Below are 19,927 nucleotides of genomic sequence, written 5' to 3'. Positions count from 1 at the left end.
AAAATGTGAGGCAATACCTATAAACGTTTGCATTGTTGGTCCTTTGTAATACATTTTTAGCAAAACGACGGAAATCTTTTGTCCGATTATTCCGGAACCAAACGCGTTATGATCTAAAAATCTCGTGACACCAGGATTATAAAATCACATGGTGGTCACGTGCCTTTGAATCGTAACGCGTTTTGGAACCGAAATAACAAATCGAGAGAATGTCAATTACTGGCACTCCATACAGTTTGAACTAAATTGTAGCCCTTTAAACTGTCTTTTGATTACCCTAAAAAAGTTATTATAATCACGAAAATTGTCTTAAAAACTGTAAATTGACATCAAAATCATGAAAATTGTCTTGAAAAGTAAAAGTGTACTACATCAAATCCATGAAAATTGTCTTAAACACTGTAAATTGCCTTTAAAATCATGTAAATTAGTTTAAAAACTGCACACTGACATCAAATTCATGAAAATTGTCTTAAAAACTGTAAATAGACATTGAAATCATAAAAAATAGCTTGTAAACTGAAAATGTGCATTAAATTCATGAAAAATTTACTTGAAAACTGTAAATTGACATTAAAATCATGAACGTTTGAGATTGAAAACATTTTGAAGCATCCATTTGTTCAGTGGGGTTGAAGTTAGGGTAAAAAAAAACATGGTTAACCCAAATTCACTGCCACTGCTTGAATGGAAATGGAAAGTAAATTCATTTACATTGAAAAAGTTGTGTTTTCTAAGAAACTATTCTTGCAAAAGTTGCGTTTCGAAAGATATTTCCAAAAAAAAAAAAACTTTGACGCTCTGTATAACAAACTAAGGTTACTTTTTGAGGTTTAATCCAACCATAAAATATATGACGCATTTATCGCAAACCATCCTGTATAAATTGAATTGTTGCAAACATATGAAAATGTTTATTTTTATTGAATTATCTGTTTGAGCCATTCTTGACACCCATTTTAAATTACCAGTACGTTATACCGCAATTTTTTTAAATAAAACTCTACGTTCGTGTAACTATAAAGACTAAACGTATAATACAACGGGGAAATCGTAGAAAAACTATACGGGAAAGCTCTTTAAAAATAGTTAATATCTGTCGTGTATAAAAGCGTTTTAATGGCTTCTTTAAGCACCTTATACACGCTGAAACTGTAAAGTTTCCAGAATAGCGTAGGAATTTGCAGCTACGGTTAAATTAAACAACGAAAAAAACGGTAAACAAAATATTGATAAAGTTTAAAACAATGAATTCGCACAGTAAAAATAATAGTCAAAGTGTTGGTGAAGTTTTGGACAGTTCTTACAATAGTATTAGTGGACTTTTGAACAGTCTGACGTCGGAAGGTGACGGTAGTCAAGATGAAGAAAACAGCGACAAATACCGTAAGAATAGCTTTGGAAAAATGTTTGTGCAAACCTAATAAAAATAGTCGTAAAACCGGCATTGAGCAAGATAATGTAACAATAAGGCTATATTTTAAACCTTTTTAAAGTTTATACCTGCCTATAGACTAATTACCTTTTTACAACATAAACAAGGCGACAGACACTTTCTAAAAGACGACTAACTCAATAGATGCAAAATAATCAAATTATAATCTATACACGTATTTGTGCTTTTATTAAATTAAGTATAAACTTAATAAAGCAGGCCTCTAATTGAATTTTTCTCTATTAAGCAAGTTAACGTCAATAACCGATAAATGTCCATGCTTTAGAAGAAAAAATCAAAGTGTACCAGGAAATTTTTGCCAATTTTTAAAAATTGACTTAAAAGTTTAAAAAAGGTTTTTGTCACAGTTTTCAGACAAATTGAACAACTTTAGTCTTGAAAATTGACTTATAAACCATAAAATTTACTTTGAAAGGGGGAAAATTGACTTTGTGTGTCTTTGTAGTCAATCTTCATAGTTTTCAGAAAAGTTGAAAAACTTGTCTTGAAAATTGTCTTGCACACATGAAAAACTACTTTCTGTAAAATTTGTGACTACAAATTCCCACATTAAACCTTGAAAATTAACTTGAACACCAAAAATGACATCAGAAGCTTAAAATTTGCATTTGAAGTAATTTTCACAACTTGAAAACACATTTCAATATCTTAGTCTTAAATACAGGATATTGACATTAGATTCATGAAAATTGACTTGAAGACTAACTTTTGAAGCTTTTTTACTTGCTTTTCATTTTCTTAGAACTGTGGACTATTTTTAGGGCTTGAAAACTGTTTTAAGCTTTGAAAATCGAGATTCAAGGCTATCTTCACCAAGTTTTTAACTTAGAATACACTTTTTAGATTTTCCATATGCTTAAAAATGCCATTTCAACATTTGTGATTATTAAATTGACTTCTAGACTCTTCAATGTTAAAAATTCGAGTATTTCTTAAAAATCTAGACTATTTTTAGTGCTTTTAATTAGAGTTTTCAGCCTGAAAAATCGTATTTTAAGACTTTTCACGATCTCTACAAAGTTTTTGACTTATCAGGCCAGTTTGTACACTGTACATAGTCTTTAAAATGCCATTACAAACTTCTTCACTATTAAATTGACTTCTACACTCATCGGTGCAACAAATTGGATCATTTCTAAGAAATTTGAACTGTTTTTAGTGCTTTAAGACTGAAAAATATGGAGTTAAGTTTTGGACTCTTCAATGAAAAAAGTGAAAAATGTTGACACTAAATGCTGAATTGAAATTTAGTTTGAACTGTTACCATTAGTCCAGAAAATTGAGTTATACACCAATAGTCCTGAAAATAAACTCTTTAGTCTTAGTAAAGTCAATTCTGCGTTTTTTGAGCAATCACAAACTTCAAACAGTGCTGTGATTTATGCAAATACTGTACTTATAATAAATAGTACTGAAAACTTAAAATTTCTAGTGTTCTAAACTTTAAACATTTTGAGTAAATTAATTCCAATAAATTTGCAAATTAAATTTTCAGAATATTCGGCCTCTGAGTCCCTTCTGGAAGGCGACCAAGAAAGTCTTAATAATGGTTCAGGGTCACTAAAGAGGAAACAAAGAAGGTACAGGTAAGAGAAGATTTTTTTGCAATTTTTATAAACAAAGAGCGCCTTGAAGCCTTTGTTATGTCAAATGACAGTAGTCCACATGATTTTATTGTCATTTGCAACAGAATGATTATATGACAACTAGTCAGATGATGAGACAACTAACCTAATCAAAATATTAATTAATATATCCCAGGCACTCATTTTGAAACTATAATTTTTGTTTAAATTGTAACTTTGATACAAAATTAGCCCATCATTAGTACTCAAAATGTTTCAGTCTTTAACGCGACATTTAAATTGCGCAACCTTCCTAGTTTCGGAAAAACGAACACCCTGTATATTGGTTCATATTGCTGTTAAAAACAAGTGACATATTACAGCCTAAATCACACATTATAGAAAAGCTCAAAAGGAATCATATCTGGACTTCTAGCAGACTATCTTTGTTTCAAAGCTTATTGCTTCAATTTAGAGTTTTCAAAGTACAGTTTTTCTTGCGTTAATCAAAAAATCTTTTCCAATTAGAACAACGTTCTCCAACTATCAACTCGAAGAACTAGAGAGAGCATTTCACAAAACCCATTACCCCGACGTGTTTTTTCGGGAAGAACTAGCCCTCAGAATAGATTTGACCGAAGCTCGGGTGCAAGTCTGGTTTCAAAATCGCCGCGCCAAATGGCGTAAACAGGAAAAGTACATGAACAAAACAATGGGCGAAATCCAAACCAGTCCTATGCAATTGCCCATGCAATTACCAGGTAGGCCATAACACCATAATAGTAAAAAAAGGTCACTAGAGCAGAGCCCCCACGTACCTGTCTGTCAATAAAAACAAATCAATGTCAATTACTTTCAGGAGGTCAACATCAAACAACCGCTTCGCCTTTGTTAAATTTTGCTCCATTAGACAATTCCCCAAACATGTTTATGGGTGTGGAATGGTCAAACATGACTCAACCAGTCAATAGCTTTTCAAATAACATGGAAATGGTGTGCACGGAATCCGGTCAGGATATTATTAACTTAAAGTATAATTAATAGTCTACATGTGCAGACATTTATAACAACTAAAATCATTTGCAGTGATATGACATTAGCAGACCGTCTAACCAATCCCAGCACCATAACCATCTCAATGGAAAACCTGATCAGCCCTTCAACAAATTTACAAATGGAAAAGTGCTCAACACCCAGTTGTTCACTTGAACCATGCTCAATGGCCAATATGATCTCCATTGAAGACACTATGGAAGATTCCATGGAAACCACAAGAAATGTTTTGTTATCTGAAATGGAGGAGGGCTGTTCAGCTTTGGGAATATCTGAGTGTATCAGTCAGGATCAGGATGATATTTCCATTGACTCAGACCTGTTGACTTTGAAGCCCAGAAGTAGAGTTATGGACAATGAAGAAGACAGTGACCATGAAGATTAAGTTCTCTTTATACAGATTGTTATTAAATAATTCTTAGGTCTTTCAAAAGTTTAACAGACACCAAACCTTCATTCTTGTTTGTAAACTATAATAAAATCATTTCTACCTAAGCTTATTGTGATAGAAATCCTGCCGCAATTTTATGACAATGATTAGCCGCATCCTTGAGTTTGTAAACTAAATCCTGCAACTCTTGATGGGTGCAAGTAAAATGGATTACCTCCACTTTGGGTTCATGAGCGTTTGGATCATACTTCTCAGTCTTCAATGCTATTCTAAATAATGGTCCTCCAGACACGTCAAGTGAACTAGTCTAAAATTCAATACATTCACCAAAAAACCAAAACAAAAACAAACTTTACTTTGATAATGTGATCCACTTTCCACTTTACATCAGTTATATGTGGTAAATGATTTCCAATATTTAACAGCTGTACCCGGATAAGTGGGAACCATTTACAGTAATAACCACTAAGTAGCCCAGCCCTTGCTTTACTGATACTACACTCATTAATTAGGAAATTAGAAAAATCTTCAAGGGAAGTGTTTTGCCTGACTGCCTGAGTGTAAATGTGTAATAAACTTGCATGGAGCTGTTTTACCAGTACTAGATCTGCGTCTGGTAAAGCTGGCAGGTCTACAATATAACTTAGTAAACTGAAAAGTTTGTATTAAGTTAGAAAATACCTTTTAAATCTGTTTGTTTAGCCAGAGACTTGCAACAATTTTCTATTAATATTTCTAGCAGTTGATCGGTGAAAACTTCACCAGTATTCACTGCTTTTAGAGAAATTTTGTAGGTTTCTTCAATTTCCATGACAAACTACTGGTAAACTTTGTAAATTAACACAATTAGTACAAAACAATAACAATTAATTAAAAAAAATTGTAAACATAACCTAAATTTAAGTGGCAATTTATTACGGCTGTCAAACTTCCGGGATTGCAACCACTACCAAAAACAAACTTACCTAACCTCAATCTCAATGTTTACTAGTTTATCAGCCTGCAATTTTATCAATTTGAAATTGATTTTCAAAATAAAATTAGAATACATAACATAGAAACATCCTAGCAACCAACAGTTTGTTAGGCCAATACTGGCCTTAATAAATTAAGCCGTACATTTTGATAACTCAAGTGAAAATGACTGATTGGTTTTCAAAGCTTCAAAACTCCAAAAAATCCTGTATTGTGGATGGAAATTTGAAAAAAGTCCATTACGACTTTGGAGATGGTCGAGAACTGGTCGAGGAGTTTGATTTGAACACACATTGTGTTACGCGTCGAGCTTGGAGGTGCAATAAGGAACTGAAAGGTGAAACTTCATGGGAGATTGAAGTTGGGGACCCGGAACCAAATTACAGTGTAGAGGAAAAGTGTATGATTCGTGAGGATGCTGGACAGGTACAGTCGACCAAGCCCTGTAATTTTTGTTGTCTGATATTTAAATTTTTTAGCCTTTTGTCAGTAGGAGAATCACGAAAGTAAACTTGGAGTGGCGAATCAGAAACCTACCCTACCCAATTGATGTGTATTCAGTGAATGTCGACACAGACTCGTACAGCCTCATTGTGCGGACCACAAACAAAAAATACTACAAAAAACTACCAGTACCTGATTTAGAGAGGTTAGAAATTGCTCTGGAACAGGAAAATGTGGCTTTTACACACAAATTCAATACTCTGATCATAACAGTAAGTGATGCAACTTTATATTACTAATATATTATTATAAATGAGTTGGTTTGCAGTATAAAAAACCACAAAAGTTGTTGGAATTTGAAAAAGCCTTATATGAAGAAGTGAAACAACTTCAGCCGCCCAGTTATGAAAATGACGTGAACGGATGCAAACCAAGCTGAGAGAATGCAAACGTGTTGTATTTAGTTAATTTTGTTTTAAAAAATACATGAATTTTTAACATCAAAAGGAAAATGTTATTTATTTTTTTTACAGTTTAAGAGTTTTAAAATGTTTATGGTCAGAAACCATAAACTTTTAATAAGAAAAAGGAAGAAGTATTGGCTTTCTAACCTCAAAATATGGTGTTTTTAAAATGTGACAGGTGTTTGTTTATATTTATTTTTTACAAGTTGTAAAATTGGGAAAATAATTGATTATAATAGAATTAATTCTATTATAATCAAAGTGAATGTAACACACAGATCCTTTACATCTTTATAAAAGTATTTTGCAAGTGACTCTGTACATAAAGTTAAGGTATAAAATCTAGCTTATTTGAAGATAACCAAACCATCAGATAATAGATGAAATGGGGGACAATATTGAATGGTCAAGTGACCAAATGGTAAACAATGCAAGTAATTGGTCTTTAGCTGGAGATGTTGCTGTTTTAAATAGCCTTAAAAAGTTTTCTCAGGTAAAAATCTACATACTAGTAAAAATCTCAAAAAAGGGAGGCAAAAATGTTTGTTGTGAAGTTGAGTCAGTTTCTTTTACTTGATTAATTTTACTTAATTAGTGTTCTTCTGTACTTATAGTCCTTATTGTCTGACACTGAAGAATTGAATCAAAAAGTGGACAATCTGCTCAATAATCTTGAACATGTAGGTCTCAAACTTGAAGTAACCAGAAATGAGTTTCACAGTTTGAGAAACACTCAGTTTATTGAAAATCGCGTTTATGAGGATGATGAAACTGTAGAAAATGTTATTGTTAATAAGGTGATGCTTAACAGCTTTAGCCTGAATGATACTTGAAGTTGTGAGTTGTAGAATGATATTACTGAACATACAGAGGAGGATAAGGAATTGTCAGTCAAGAAAGCCATTACAAATGGTTTAAAAGTTATGGAAAAGTATTTTGATAAAGTTGAGTTGTCTATAAGTGACAGTGAAGGAGATGAGAATGATCAAAGGTTACTATACATTTTATAAGGCTGGCAACTTAAACTGATTTGTGTTAAATTGTAGTTTTGTGCTAAAACTGAAAGACCCATACATAGACAGGCCTTTACCTTATTTAATAGGGACTGAGAATTGGCAGAAAAAGTGGCATGTAGGCCTTTTACCATCAGATGATGAGTCTGAGTCAGAGAAAGAACAGGATGTCTACAGTAGTGACTCTGACACCACTTTACCTAAAAATGTCATCATTGTAAGACACTACATATTAAGTAAACTATTTAGGAAGTAATTGGGATATTGTAGGGCTCAGAATCTAGCTCAGAACTGGACTTTACTAATCGCAACACTGGAGGTCCAGTTGCAAATTCCACTTTTAACAACTCAAAAGATTCCAGGCAGGACATGTTTGAGTCTTCAGATGATGACAGTTCTGCACCACCTGTTAGGGTTGGTGGCCAAATTGTGTGTTTGATTGTTTACATAGTAAAAATAATTTTAGGGACCAATATCCACTGACAACTTTGCTGAGCAGTTGGCTGCCAAGCTTGGTGACGTCATAACTGGTCGAAATAGTCAAACACCTGTCAGTCAACCCCAGAATATTGGTCAGTAGACTCAACAATTTTCCAATCTTTTATCAAACTGTTTATTGTTGTAGGCAAATTGTTCTCTGATCAACCTCCACCTATAGGAGACCTTGATGAGACCATATTGCCAAAACCGGCCAATGAGGGGTTGTTTTCACCTGGTAGAGACTTATTCTCTGAAAATGTTGGTGCAGGTTCCCTTTGGGCTGCTGATAGTGCACCAAAGGTTGAAAGTTCCTCCAATGTTAAGGTTAGTAACTAGAGATGGCTCAAGGTAATTTTGTTAACTAAGAATTTACAGAAAACTGTAAATTGTCGAGAATTTTATTTTATAACTTCACAAAAAACTGAAAAGTATGGCTTTGCAACAATTCAGGTATTCTGAACGAGCGGGCTCGGCGTTTTAAACTCACGCTAAACCCTCACAAAGCGAAAACGGCAATTTTTCAAACTCTAAAACACCTTTTCCATGTGGAAAAGCTTCAAAATTACATTTAACATTGCCAAAGTCAAATCTACTGATTCAGTCATTTTGGCAACATTGAAAAGCTCAAAAAAACTTTTAATTCATTTGATTTGAAAAACGTTGACCACTTTGACGAACTGAACCTTATACTACTACTTATAGTCACTTGACACCTGTCAAAACTTAATAGACAGTGCCTAATAGTTGCACCGCGTGTTTACACCTCAATAGAGCCGCAAATTTTGTTGACAGTTGTGATGTTAAGGGATTACAATAATAGAAGATAAGATAAAGATAGTATAAGACAGGAATATCAAAGTGTTTCTTAATGCCAAAACTGACAAATTTGGCTCTATAGAGCTCTACACACAACTTACAGTACAATTCTTCAAAGAAACACATCTGTTTGGCTTTTTAGAGTTTCAGGTCACTACTGAATGAGTTTTGACAGTTATAACAGCTGTCACGTGACGTAAGAAAAGTATAAAAGTGTTTCTCAACGTCAAAATTCACAAATTTGGCTCCATGGAACTGTAAACACAACTTACAGTCCAATTCTTCAAAGAAACTCATCTGTTTGGCGTTTTATAGTTTCAGGTCACTAATGAATGAGTTTCGGCAGTTATGACAGCTGTCACGTGACGTAAAAAGAGTATGAAAGTGTTTTTTACCATCAAAACTTACAAATTTCGCTTCATGGAGCTGTAATCACAACTTACAGTGCAATTCCTCAAAGAAACACATCTGTTTGGTATTTCATGGTTTCACGTCACTAATGAGTGAGTTTTGACAGTTATGACAACTGTCACGTGATGCAAGAAAAGTATAAAGGTGTTTCTTAACGTCACAACTGACAAATTTGGTCATGGAGCTGTAAAGACTTGTACTTACAATGTCTTTCCTCCAAGAGACATCTACTTGACCTTTTATAATTTTCAAATACAATTGTGCCAATTATTAACATTTTCTTAATCATTCTTAACCAAGAATTTGTTGAGTTCTGTGGTAAATAAAATATTTTAACAACATTTTTAGGCTTCTAGAGGACTGTTTGATTCAGATAGTTCAAGCGAAGAGGACGTACTTGCGGTAACTGAAAGGAGAAAACTGCAAAGCTCAGGAAAACCAACAAATCCATACCTCCATCATCCCAAAACCAATTTACCATTCCTAGACGAACAACCCCCTGAAATTACTGCTACAAAAACGGAAGAAGACCCCACTAAAAAGGTGCCAAAACATCCCAAATATTAGCACAACTTAATTATTTTTTTTATATGCAGAAACCTGTTGGTGGAGTATCATTATTTGGCGACAACCCTAACATTTTTCAATCCAAAATTCCAAAACCAGAAACTGCAGGAAAAGTGGAACCAACGAAAAAACCACTCAGTCTGTTTGACAACTCTTCAGAAGACGAGGAAATCTTTTTACCAAAGAAACCTGACAAACAGGAATCCACAAAAAAATTGAATCTTTTATTTGATGATTCTGAAGACGAATCTGACGTTAAAATTGTTAAGCCACAACCTGCTACTAAGAAAATTAGCCTTTTTGATGATGATGATGACTTGTTGAAAGAGGAGGAAGATTTGTTTGCCACTGTAAGTAAAAAGAACAGTTCTGTAGAGGCCAAAAGTACTGAAGGACTGTTTGAGGATTTTGAACCTCCAAACAAATCAATCCTTAAGGAAGAGCCTTTAAAAGTAGATAAACCTAGAAAAGGTCTGTTTGATGACCTGGAAAGTTCTAATGAAGCTGCTGATGATTTGTTTATACCAACTTCTGATAAAAAAGTCCAAAATAAAAGCACAAAAAGTTTGTTTGATGATTCCGCTGATAGTTTATTCACTCCTGAAGCACTGAAACCAACCCCTAAGGAAAAAACAGTAGGAAAATTAACGAAAAGCTTGTTTGATGATCTGGAAAGCTCCAATAGTGCAGAAGAAGATTTATTTAGTGTTAAAAGTAAAGATAAACCAACTCCTAAAGAAGAGCCGTCTTTAATAGTGGAAAGCAGAACCACAAAAAGTTTATTTGATGATCTGGGAAGCTCCAATAGCACAGAAGAAGATTTATTCAGTGTTAAAACTGAAGATAAACCATTTCCTAAAGAAAAGCCGTCTTTAATAGTGGAAAGCAAAATCACAAAAAGCTTGTTTGATGATCTAGGAAGTACTGAGAGTAATGATTTATTCAATCAGGAAAACTCAAGAAAATCAGCCACTAACAAAGAACTACCTTTAAAAGTGGAACAAGGAATTACAGAAAGCTTGTTTGATGATTTGGAAAATTCTGATAGTGTCAAAGGTGATTTATTTACGATTAAAACAACTAAAACACCACTAGAAGCAAATACTGGCAGGGAGAATGTAGCAACCAAAGACATACAAAGTGATAATATAAAAACAAGTACAAAGGAAGAAAGTTTGTTTGATATTGAAAAATCTTCAGATCTTTTTGACAAAACCACAGAAAACATTCCAAAAGGCGATTTTTCGCAACAGGAAAATGCAACAGAACCATCGAAGAAAAGTGTGTCATTTGATGATATTTCAGTTCACTCAGAACGTAAAGAAGCAGCCAAAGTGGAAGAAGACAGCGAGAAAAATCGCAAAGAAGAAGAATCAGCTGCAAGAGTTGGTATGTTACATATTTTTATATTTTGTATTATTATTGATATTCCAAATGTGTGAATTTAATATATTTTTTTCGGTTATTAATTAGAATCGCCTCTGTTCAGTATACCTGCAATTAACGTGTTCGATCCCACTCCTCCGCCTGTGGATTGGGACGCATTATCTGACAACAGCGCGGACAGTGATAATTTATCGTTGACAGATGGAATTCTGGAACGCACCAGCTACCAACAATCGCAACACACAGTGTCCAGTATTTTTGACGAAGCTCCGCCCAGTCTGGACATGAACTATTCAAGTGGCATAGTCAAGGACGGTAACGCTACCAGGTGAATACAATTGCGACTAGAATTAGTTAATTTAATGTCAATGAGTTCGGAAAGTTAATTATAAAAACAATCTGTTAATTAACTTTCATCAAAAATATCAATTTTAGTGTCTCAAATGGTTTTACTACCAAAACTAGCAAAAATAGAAAGATTTTTTTCACGCTTTATGGAACATTTTAGGGAATATCTCCCTGAGGAGGTCCTTTAGGGCAAAATTACCCTAATGCAATTTTGTAGAGCAAAAAAATCCCTTTATAATTTTATACGTAAAATAAAATAACCGAGTTACTCCTGGTTGCAACTTGTTTAGGGTTTTTTACTTTTTTGTGCTTTGACACCGTTTTTAGGTAATATCTCCCTAAGGTGGGCCCTTATAGCAAAAGTGCCCTAATACAATCTTGTAGAGAGGGAAATTTCCTACAACTATTCCCTTCTACACTTTTTTGATATTTTTGTACACGTGACACGTGACATTTCCGCCATTTTGACACGGTTTCATTGTTTTATTCCATTTTTTCCATTGTCACGTGATTTTTTTTTGACCATTTTGATTTACCTTTTTTTTAATTGTTTTTTATTTTTTCTGTGCGGTCAAAGTCACGTGACACATTTACACACAATTCCGCCTTTTTGTCCGTTTTTTGGTGAAGTGTCACATAACTTTTAGTGGCTATTTTGACTTTCATTAATAATCATCATAATCATTTGACACATAATGTATGGACTTTTATATGTCCATTTTATATGCCAATAACATGGTATTTGTAAAAATATGACAACTTTGGTTAATTAGTTTGACGGTTTGGTCGCTAGAGGGCGTCAAAGTTGACCAATTTTGAAAAATTTTTTTGATGCAGTTTTTCACTCAACTGTAAATTACTCGCCAATTTGGAACACTCTGTGTGGATTTCTATACAGCAATGGATAGCTAATGAAATGGGCTTTCTAACGGTATGGCAAGACTGGTCGGTTGATTTACTGGTTGGGCCGCTAGAGGGCGTCATAGTTGATGAATGTATTTTCCACTTTTTTTAGTGCAGTGTTTCATTCAATCGTAAATAACTCCCTTATTTGGTCCACACTATACTCATTTTTGTACGTCAATAGATAGCCAATGAAATGGGCTTTTTAAGGATATGACAACATCGGTTGGTAGGTTAAACCGTTTGGCCGCTAGAGACCGTTAAACTCGAGAGTTTGAAAGACAGTGGTGACATTTTGGTCTTTCTCAGCTGCAAAAAAAGCTGTCTAAATATACGAATAAACCCAGCATACAAGTATGAATATTATACACTTTAAAGACTTTGTATTGTGCTTATTTAGTAACATATTTTTGTTAAAATGTAAAGTATTAATTACAGAGTGGAAACAGACGATTCGTCGTCCTTTTACCCGTATGCATCATCTACGAGACGATTGTCCAGTGACATATTTGCGGATGAGCAAAGTCAGGACAGTTTTTTCGTTACGAAAAATCGCACGGACAGTATAGCGCCCGCGCCAATTTTGGAACAAATCACCGAAAATTCAGAGGGCGAAAGCAAAATTGAGTATTTGACTACCAGTGGTTTGGAAGAGGATTTCGAGGGCAGCAGTTCTGTATTCGAACGTGAAATTGTGGAAAAAAGTGATGGAGGTAATTTCACACACATCTGTACAAATAATAGAAATACCAGGAAACTGCGGCCTCTGCTGTACTGTAAATTATTAATAATTATTAGATTAGATTGCAGCTTATAAACAATCAATCCTAAAAAGGAAAATTCTCTTATCTCGACAACTATACTTTTGATACAGCGCAATACGCTACAGATTAATTAATCAACAAAAGGGATATTTTCTCTCATTCTACTTTGTTTAGTTCGTAAATTAGTAACAATAAGTAGTTCAAATTGATTTTACAGACATTATGGCGCCACCTCCAGTTTTACAAAGAGTGACATTTTTAACTGAGGAGACCGGAATAGAAAAACCGAAACCCTTAGCGAGAAGTACTTAAAATGAGCTTTTAAAAGGGTGAATAAACAAATTTTGTTGGTTGTAGCCTCTCCGGGTAAGCTGAAACACAACCTAAACATCAATGTGGGGGCGTTATTGCCTGGGGCCGCCCCTGTAAAACCTAAAATTTTGGTGGATAAGACCAGTCTTGATGAAACGGACGAAACCCCTAAGCCGGTAGTTATGCGGCCTTCCAGGGCTGGACCTGCCGTCAGACCAAAAAGTGAAATTAACATTTCTAGTGAAAGTTTTGTTGGTGTGGGCGACACTGAGGTTCTACAAAGCGTCACAAAGGTGATTTCTAGTGATGGTTACGCTTTGATTTGTGTATAGTGTCTGATTTTTCCAGGATCGAGCTAAAATTCCAGTTAAAAGACGACCATCTACGAGAAGAGCACGCCAGGAAGCTGTAAGAAAGTCCATGACTGACTTTAGTTTGTACAAAGGTCCTGAAGAAGAACAACCGGATAAGGCGACAGTTGAGGACTATAAATCAGTCAATATCACTGAAACAGAAACAAAATCACTTGAGACAAAACAGAGCAACATTTTTGAGGATTCCTTAGATGATCTGTTCAAACCAGCTTTAGCCGCTTCGAAAACTGTCAAACCTGAAACTCTGTTCGACTCGGGTGGCAGTGAAGATGAAAACTTATTTTCCAAAGATCTGAAAGTCGTCGAGAAGAAAATGGAAGAAACTAAACCAGTACAAACCACTAAAACTGGACTGTTTGCTGACAAATCCGACTCGGACAGCGACAGCGGTCTCTTTAGCGCAACTCAAAAATCCAAGATCATTCCAGCAGCAAAGTCAAGTTTGTTTGATGATTCGGATAGTAGTGAAGATGACTTGTTTGGTGTCAAAACGTCCCGTGCCGTTTCTAGTCACCAAGGTAATTTTTTGCACAAAATTGTCTAATAACACATTTTTATTGTGTTTTAAATGTATAATATTTTTGTAGGTGGCGCGAGCAACAAAAAGCCAGTAATTAAAACTGCCAAGGTGAAAAAGCTGGAGAACAAACAGGTCACGGATTTCGATCCTTTGTCCGGTTTCAAGTGACCTTATCAAAACTTTTTATTATTAATAATTATTCGGATATTAGTGAAATGTTTTTAATACGAAAATATTTCTTCTTTTGATACATATTAAGCTGAATAGACTAAAACTGTGATTGAATTCTTTATTAAATGTTATACATTTTGTTAATTGCAACTTGAGTGGGGCTATTATAAAATAAAGTTACTGTTTAGGTAAAAGTTTGAACTTGCTGGTTCGTCTCTTCACAAATCAAATGAATACCAAAAAAAAAACCTAGGAAGACACATATTTATTTGGTTTAATTAACATTAACTTTAAACTGTAGCAAACGTTTAACTTTATAAACAAAATATGATCGGTTGCCTAATTGGCACATTTTCCCAGTTACTTGGCTTAAGAAAGAACATCAAGTCTACGCAAGTGTATTAAAAATCCTCTAAATTCAACAATATATACAAACTAGTGTTAAATAAACTGTAAACTTACTAATTAAACAGGAAAAGAGAAAATTTGCACCTTAAGGACTAGATTCCGTGCGTATCTTACTTTCATTAATATTTACTATTAATTAAAATGAAAATGCAACAAACATGAATTGCACTTGGAAGTTTTTTTTTTACAATTAATAAATGCAACAACTTTTGAGCTGCTCTGGTAAATATAGCGGCCAAAACGCAGAACTACCTGCTTTGCTCACCATTACTTTTGGCCAGTTTTTCCATTTTGATAATCTTGGCTTGTTTCTGATGCTCAATCTGGAAATCCTTTTCGGTAATATCCAGTCTGTTGATGTTGTAAATAAGATTTTCCTCGTTTAAAATCTCTTCTGGAGGATTTCTCAACCTGTCCAAAGTTTCGCACAAACCTAGAAATATCCAGGTGACTTCTGGTTAAAAGGTAAAAATGGAGTACAAACCAGGACAGTTTCTTCTACTTTTCGCCGTGCCCAGACACCCGATCAGTATGACCAGCGCGGTTTTGAACAAAACTTTCACTCCTTCACAGAGGAAAACGTCCCAAACTCGTAACAATGTGTCCCACGGTAAAGTCCGAGTGAAGGCGCACAAAAACCATTCGGTGCAATAAAACATCGGTTCGGCGTTCACTTTTTTTAAATGTCGGTAGACTTGTGGACAGACTTTTTTTAGCAACCCTTTAAACAAACACAAAAACGTATTATAGTCCAGTGATGGTAGTTTGTGATTGGTCAAGAAAAAGCACTCACTTGTTCTGACCAATCACACACTACTCTCGGACCTAGGAGAAGTGGCATGCACGACATTAACTGTTGAAATTCACTTCTGTCTTAGATTAGTTCTTAAGATTTTGTGGTTTCTTCAGCGTTTTTTCCGGTGATTTAAAAAGCTTTGTTTTTGTTGAACCAGACATCCAACGAGGTGCGTTTGTGGTACAAATTTAAGGCGTTCCTCAGATATTGCAAGAAAAATTAGATCTCTAGCTGCCAAACAATACAACTTAGCCCTGCCCGCTCAACGTCACGTGATAACCATATTCACTAGGTTTCTTTTGCCATATGATGTGTCTAAACAGAATGTTTCAAATAAGTGAGATTTGGAGTTTGTGGGTCTATACTAACAGCGCCCATATCGAATTTTGCTCAAATCAAAGTGATTTTTTTACTAATTTCAAACTGGGAAAAATCTGAACAAAAACAAAAATCTGACGTTCATTTAGCTTTGACTGGCACGGTTTTGGAGATGACAAATGACAGCCCACGTCACATTTGTACCATTAACCTAAAGCTATCTGACAGTAAAAGACAATTTTAAAAATTCAAGAATTTCCGAAAAAATCCACCCCCCTGTAAAAAATGTCAGAAAATATGTTTTTTATTTTTCAAGGACAAACGGTGCGCTGTACAGAAAAATGTCATATTTAGTAAAAGTTTAAAAATAATCCATCACTCAAACCGTTTTCGCGATATTCATGAAAATCTCTGACAAAAAAAATCAACTTAGCCTAGTTCGGTGAACGTCACGTGTTAGCCCACCGCCTACTCTACTAGAAAGCCTAGAAGGTGCTTGTCAAAAATTCCAATATGGCGGAAATAGTGGTGACAGTTTGCGTTTGTTTGTATTGTGGAAATTGAGTTTTTTGAGGATTTTTTACGGTTTAAAATCAAAACTTGAGGTTATTTGCGTAAGTTATTTTTGTTTGCTGCCGTTCATAAGTTTTTCAAGCCACATTGTAACAGCAATTCAGGAAAAAGCCCAACCGTGTCAGTTTTTTACTTTACAAAAAACCGGATCTAACTCAACAGTGGTTGAACACTTTGAAGTGGGATGATTTTACTCCAACACAATACTCAATGGTACGTACAAGTGCTTTCTAGTACAGTAAACTTATTAGGTACTTGTTTCATGCGCAGGTATGTGAGTTTTATTTTAAAGCATCCTTCACACACAGGACATTTTAGGCTTTCTAGTATAGAGGGCGGCAGTTAGCCCCATTTTTTTACCTTTCCTTCGTTATTATTATATTTTTGACGTCACAATGACGTAGTTTGACAATTGGTCAATCTATGGTTTTGTCAAATTACGTCATCGTGACGTCAAATGGAGCTTAAAAACGAATTCGGCCGTAGTCTGTCTATAAAGAAGAGATTTTTTTTGCAAATAAGGAACATTTTTTTGGATAATTGCACCACAATTTACCTGAAAGGTTACCCTGAAAGTTAGTGTCGTCACTGCCACTTCTCCTGGGAAATAGAGATTACAGTCCGCATGTGCAGTATTTGCCTACAATTGCAACCCTAATTTATGATTGGTCAAAAACAAGCAGCAAGTAATTTTTTTGACCAATCATAATCAGATAATTCTTTTTAATTTTTTTTTCATATTTAGTGGGTACACTACCCGAATAGTGACTGCAAATACTGCACCTATAGAATAATACAGAACAGTTTTTTTTAACAAAACCTACCTTGTAGAATAAATCCATCTCTTTGGACCACCTCCATGTTAGGTGAATAATAATCCTGAAGATACTTATCAGAAATCGAAACTAAACACCAAAATGCCTGCTCTGCAGGCATGTGCATGAGTAAAAACGCGGCTACAGGAGCCTGCGCCTGACAGTAACCAATGTCAGGATTAATGACTGTATAAGCTTTGAGCACGTTAAATAGCTCGTGCTGCCTGCAAAAAAAAACCACAAAAAATCACGTGATTCCAACCAAAGCCAGGGTTTACGCACCCCGGTTTGTCCTCGGAATTAAACATTTCGTGTGTGGGGAATTGCCGGTGGATGTCTTTTTTAATGTCCTCCAGACATTTGACATCTCCAGGGGTTTTCAAACAGTCCTCGTATCTGCCTGGGTTTTTGCTCATTAGTAGATGGCCGCCGCAAAGATGTAGCCAAGCTTTCGGGCGGATCGACATTGGTATTCCTGGTGAAATAAGTCAGTAGAGAATATAAGGAATGCTTGGAAGTGAATTCCGCCGTCTATATTTAATTTTACGGCCAATAAACTAATTGCCAAACATACTTAAAATGCCTTCAAGAAAATTAACAGGGTAATTTTAGACCCAGAACAATAGATGAGGTAAATTGTATTATGTGTTGCATTTAATGGATGTTCCTAGAAATTCTGAATGTCTGTGTTCCCAAAAACGGATCCCAAAGTGTGATGGCATAAGTTTTCACAAAATTTGTATTTTATTTTTGTTATTTTATAATAAAATTAAGTTAGCAGGAAATTGAAAGAGTACATCAGCTTAAACACCCTCTAGCGGCAAAACTAGAACATAAAAAAGTTTTATCAAGCTGATCTGCCAATTTTCATTTGTACTCTAAAAAAACAAGGCTATTTATAGCCTACTAGTGTGTTTATAGTGATTATTTGCAGTCCAGAACAATTAACTGCTTAGTGACAGGTTATTAGTGCTTCATAAGAATCATTCAAACACTTGACTCTATAAAACTAATTTCTAAAGTTTCCTATTCAAGAAGAAAAAATCACACAATTTCAGCTAATGACATTTTAATTGTCTGACATAAAATTGTTCTACAACCAAATGAAAACATTTTAGTCAATAAAACTTTTAAAATAGAACATAACATTGACCTACACTGCATGCTAAAAAAAAACTCAAACTGCCATTAATTTCAATTATTGCCAATACAATTCCAGTGTCTCACTAAATGTGTGTAAAAATGTTCTGAGGTCAAAAAAATTATTATATCATTAATTGCCAATAACACACATTTTAATTAGCAATATTGCAGTACATAGTTAAATTATACACTACTTCCCAAGCAAGAGATTATCCACTTGATAATCAGAATTGTACAAGCAGTGAAGAAAGGTGACTGACTAAGTGAATGGGAATTTAATTTTTTCTGAAACTTGGATTGCATAATGCCTGATAACCAGTTTGTACTGTTTACTTCTTTGATTAGAATAATATAGGTTTGGTTTACCCAGTTATTGTGTGTCAGGTAATGATAAACATTTTGAGATAACAATTTCCACCAGGATATTAGGTCAGGGAATATGTAAACATTCAAGGGTAAACTGTATGAACAAACATTTTATAGCCCTGTAATTAACTAACCTTTCCGGCAACGCTCTTTAATTTTCCTATAGTTTCTTTCCATGTAAAAATTCCAGGTGCCTAACATTTTTAGCCATTTTCTTTCGCGTCTCAACACTGTTTCGGGTGGTGGGCCTTGCCGGGGTTCAGGTGAATACTGAGCACCTCCTAAACACCTCATTTAATGGTGACCTTTAAAAAAAGGGAGACTCACCCAAAAACCCATGGCGGTCAGGCACAGTGGAGATGACAGACCCATCAATAAGGGTGCTAGCCTCAGAACACTCAGACACAGTGTCGCCGTTAACCGAAAGAGCCATAATTTCAATTTTCAAGCGCACTTTAAGCAAATTCAAAGGTACGCCCACATTCAACAGCTTTATTCATGTTTACAAACTTTACCACCCATGCACGGAACCGATGTTACGTCCTCATTTCCTTCGTACGAAGTTTGAACTGAATTTTCCGGGCCGGCACTAACGCAGACTTTCTTTTAATTTTTGTCGGTCTGACGTGCTCGGGATATTAATTTTCTGGTTACGCGAATAATTAAAGGGAAATTGGGGAACGAAAACACCAACAACACTTCACGGATGGATCATTCATTTAATAGGAAATTGATATGGAAATGTCACTGTCATTAATGTCATGCCAATTTGACAAACGACTGTATTGAGGTTAATGACAGGTTACTATGCGAAAATTTGTTGTTTTTGTTTAACACTATGCGACAGACAGAGAGAGAGATAGCAACGTTAAATCATTTGGCCCATGTTGTCAGGTTTACCGTTTTTGTGGTTCATCTACCGTTCTCCTGCTTTATGTACTGTCTCATTAAAGCCTGATTTAATGTTTCTGAGCTTTGTGACAATATACTGTGGCTAAATTATCCTCCAAAAACCACTTAATATTTGTTACTAATGTCAAAATTTGTCTAGAATCTGCAATAATTACAGTTTAACACAGTTTTCAAAACAAAGCG

The 19,927-nt window shown here is 34.9% G+C and overlaps 5 protein-coding genes across 7 annotated transcripts; 3 read left to right on the top strand and 2 right to left on the bottom strand.

Moving 5' to 3' along the window:
• The first annotated feature begins 1,247 nt into the window (after positions 1–1,247).
• LOC145725935 (uncharacterized) lies at positions 1,248–4,569 on the top strand. The gene is made up of 5 exons (XM_081974857.1): positions 1,248–1,386; positions 2,952–3,042; positions 3,550–3,782; positions 3,881–4,052; positions 4,108–4,569. Exons 1-5 carry the CDS (start codon positions 1,248–1,250, stop codon positions 4,457–4,459), a joined length of 987 nt encoding a protein of 328 aa, XP_081830983.1. The 3' UTR covers positions 4,460–4,569.
• Positions 4,450–5,381, bottom strand: LOC145727311 (COMM domain-containing protein 3). The gene is made up of 3 exons (XM_081976860.1): positions 5,147–5,381; positions 4,822–5,096; positions 4,450–4,772 (listed from the first exon to the last, which is right to left on the bottom strand). Exons 1-3 carry the CDS (start codon positions 5,274–5,276, stop codon positions 4,572–4,574), a joined length of 606 nt encoding a protein of 201 aa, XP_081832986.1. The 5' UTR covers positions 5,277–5,381; the 3' UTR covers positions 4,450–4,571.
• An 81-nt stretch (positions 5,382–5,462) lies between these two features.
• LOC145727310 (protein DPCD) lies at positions 5,463–6,396 on the top strand. The gene is made up of 3 exons (XM_081976858.1): positions 5,463–5,866; positions 5,920–6,156; positions 6,213–6,396. The coding sequence occupies exons 1-3, from the start codon at positions 5,606–5,608 to the stop codon at positions 6,321–6,323; spliced, it is 609 nt and encodes a 202-aa protein (XP_081832984.1). The 5' UTR covers positions 5,463–5,605; the 3' UTR covers positions 6,324–6,396.
• A 118-nt stretch (positions 6,397–6,514) lies between these two features.
• Positions 6,515–14,614, top strand: FAM21 (Family with sequence similarity 21). Of its 2 annotated transcripts, XM_081976823.1 has the most exons (16): positions 6,544–6,647; positions 6,706–6,841; positions 6,963–7,145; positions 7,197–7,339; positions 7,395–7,578; positions 7,632–7,775; positions 7,828–7,933; positions 7,987–8,165; positions 9,417–9,611; positions 9,665–11,024; positions 11,109–11,349; positions 12,711–12,985; positions 13,254–13,340; positions 13,394–13,641; positions 13,697–14,240; positions 14,310–14,614. In XM_081976823.1, exons 2-16 carry the CDS (start codon positions 6,734–6,736, stop codon positions 14,408–14,410), a joined length of 4,098 nt encoding a protein of 1,365 aa, XP_081832949.1. In that variant the 5' UTR covers positions 6,544–6,647; positions 6,706–6,733; the 3' UTR covers positions 14,411–14,614. The 2 variants fall into 2 exon arrangements, with proteins under 2 accessions (XP_081832948.1, XP_081832949.1); XM_081976822.1 differs by having other exon boundaries at positions 6,515–6,841.
• A 49-nt stretch (positions 14,615–14,663) lies between these two features.
• Positions 14,664–19,569, bottom strand: wkd (TBC1 domain family member whacked). 2 transcript variants are annotated; one of them, XM_081976845.1, is made up of 6 exons: positions 19,160–19,569; positions 18,967–19,113; positions 17,606–17,798; positions 17,333–17,547; positions 15,306–15,542; positions 14,664–15,254 (listed from the first exon to the last, which is right to left on the bottom strand). In XM_081976845.1, the coding sequence occupies exons 1-6, from the start codon at positions 19,263–19,265 to the stop codon at positions 15,070–15,072; spliced, it is 1,083 nt and encodes a 360-aa protein (XP_081832971.1). In that variant the 5' UTR covers positions 19,266–19,569; the 3' UTR covers positions 14,664–15,069. The 2 variants fall into 2 exon arrangements, with proteins under 2 accessions (XP_081832971.1, XP_081832973.1); XM_081976847.1 differs by lacking the exon at positions 18,967–19,113.
• Positions 19,570–19,927: the final 358 nt, after the last annotated feature.

Source organism: Ips typographus, linkage group LG3, assembly GCF_016097725.1.
Source record: "Ips typographus isolate SLU linkage group LG3, UJ_Ityp_2.0, whole genome shotgun sequence".
Classification (NCBI taxonomy): Eukaryota; Metazoa; Arthropoda; class Insecta; order Coleoptera; family Curculionidae; genus Ips; species Ips typographus.
Note: the sequence above shows the minus strand (reverse complement) of the source record. Positions and strands in the feature narration are given on the sequence as shown.

Excerpts from the sequence above, each read along its gene's own strand:
- LOC145725935 (XM_081974857.1), top strand. The coding sequence starts at position 1,248 with ATGAATTCGCACAGTAAAAATAATAGTCAAAGTGTTGGTGAAGTTTTG. Across the intron at positions 1,387-2,951 it reads AGAAAACAGCGACAAATACC|AATATTCGGCCTCTGAGTCC; the intron begins GTAAGAATAGCT and ends TTAAATTTTCAG. Across the intron at positions 4,053-4,107 it reads CAGGATATTATTAACTTAAA|TGATATGACATTAGCAGACC; the intron begins GTATAATTAATA and ends AATCATTTGCAG.
- LOC145727311 (XM_081976860.1), bottom strand. The coding sequence starts at position 5,276 with ATGGAAATTGAAGAAACCTACAAAATTTCTCTAAAAGCAGTGAATACT. Across the intron at positions 5,097-5,146 it reads TAAACAAACAGATTTAAAAG|ACCTGCCAGCTTTACCAGAC; the intron begins GTATTTTCTAAC and ends GTTATATTGTAG. Across the intron at positions 4,773-4,821 it reads AAGTGGATCACATTATCAAA|ACTAGTTCACTTGACGTGTC; the intron begins GTAAAGTTTGTT and ends ATTGAATTTTAG.
- LOC145727310 (XM_081976858.1), top strand. The coding sequence starts at position 5,606 with ATGACTGATTGGTTTTCAAAGCTTCAAAACTCCAAAAAATCCTGTATT. Across the intron at positions 5,867-5,919 it reads TTCGTGAGGATGCTGGACAG|CCTTTTGTCAGTAGGAGAAT; the intron begins GTACAGTCGACC and ends TAAATTTTTTAG. Across the intron at positions 6,157-6,212 it reads TCAATACTCTGATCATAACA|TATAAAAAACCACAAAAGTT; the intron begins GTAAGTGATGCA and ends GTTGGTTTGCAG.
- FAM21 (XM_081976822.1), top strand. The coding sequence starts at position 6,734 with ATGGGGGACAATATTGAATGGTCAAGTGACCAAATGGTAAACAATGCA. Across the intron at positions 13,341-13,393 it reads ACCGAAACCCTTAGCGAGAA|CCTCTCCGGGTAAGCTGAAA; the intron begins GTACTTAAAATG and ends TGTTGGTTGTAG. Across the intron at positions 13,642-13,696 it reads TTCTACAAAGCGTCACAAAG|GATCGAGCTAAAATTCCAGT; the intron begins GTGATTTCTAGT and ends TGATTTTTCCAG.
- wkd (XM_081976845.1), bottom strand. The coding sequence starts at position 19,265 with ATGGCTCTTTCGGTTAACGGCGACACTGTGTCTGAGTGTTCTGAGGCT. Across the intron at positions 17,799-18,966 it reads TAAAGAGCGTTGCCGGAAAG|GAATACCAATGTCGATCCGC; the intron begins GTTAGTTAATTA and ends TTATTTCACCAG. Across the intron at positions 15,255-15,305 it reads AAGTAGAAGAAACTGTCCTG|GTTTGTGCGAAACTTTGGAC; the intron begins GTTTGTACTCCA and ends GGATATTTCTAG.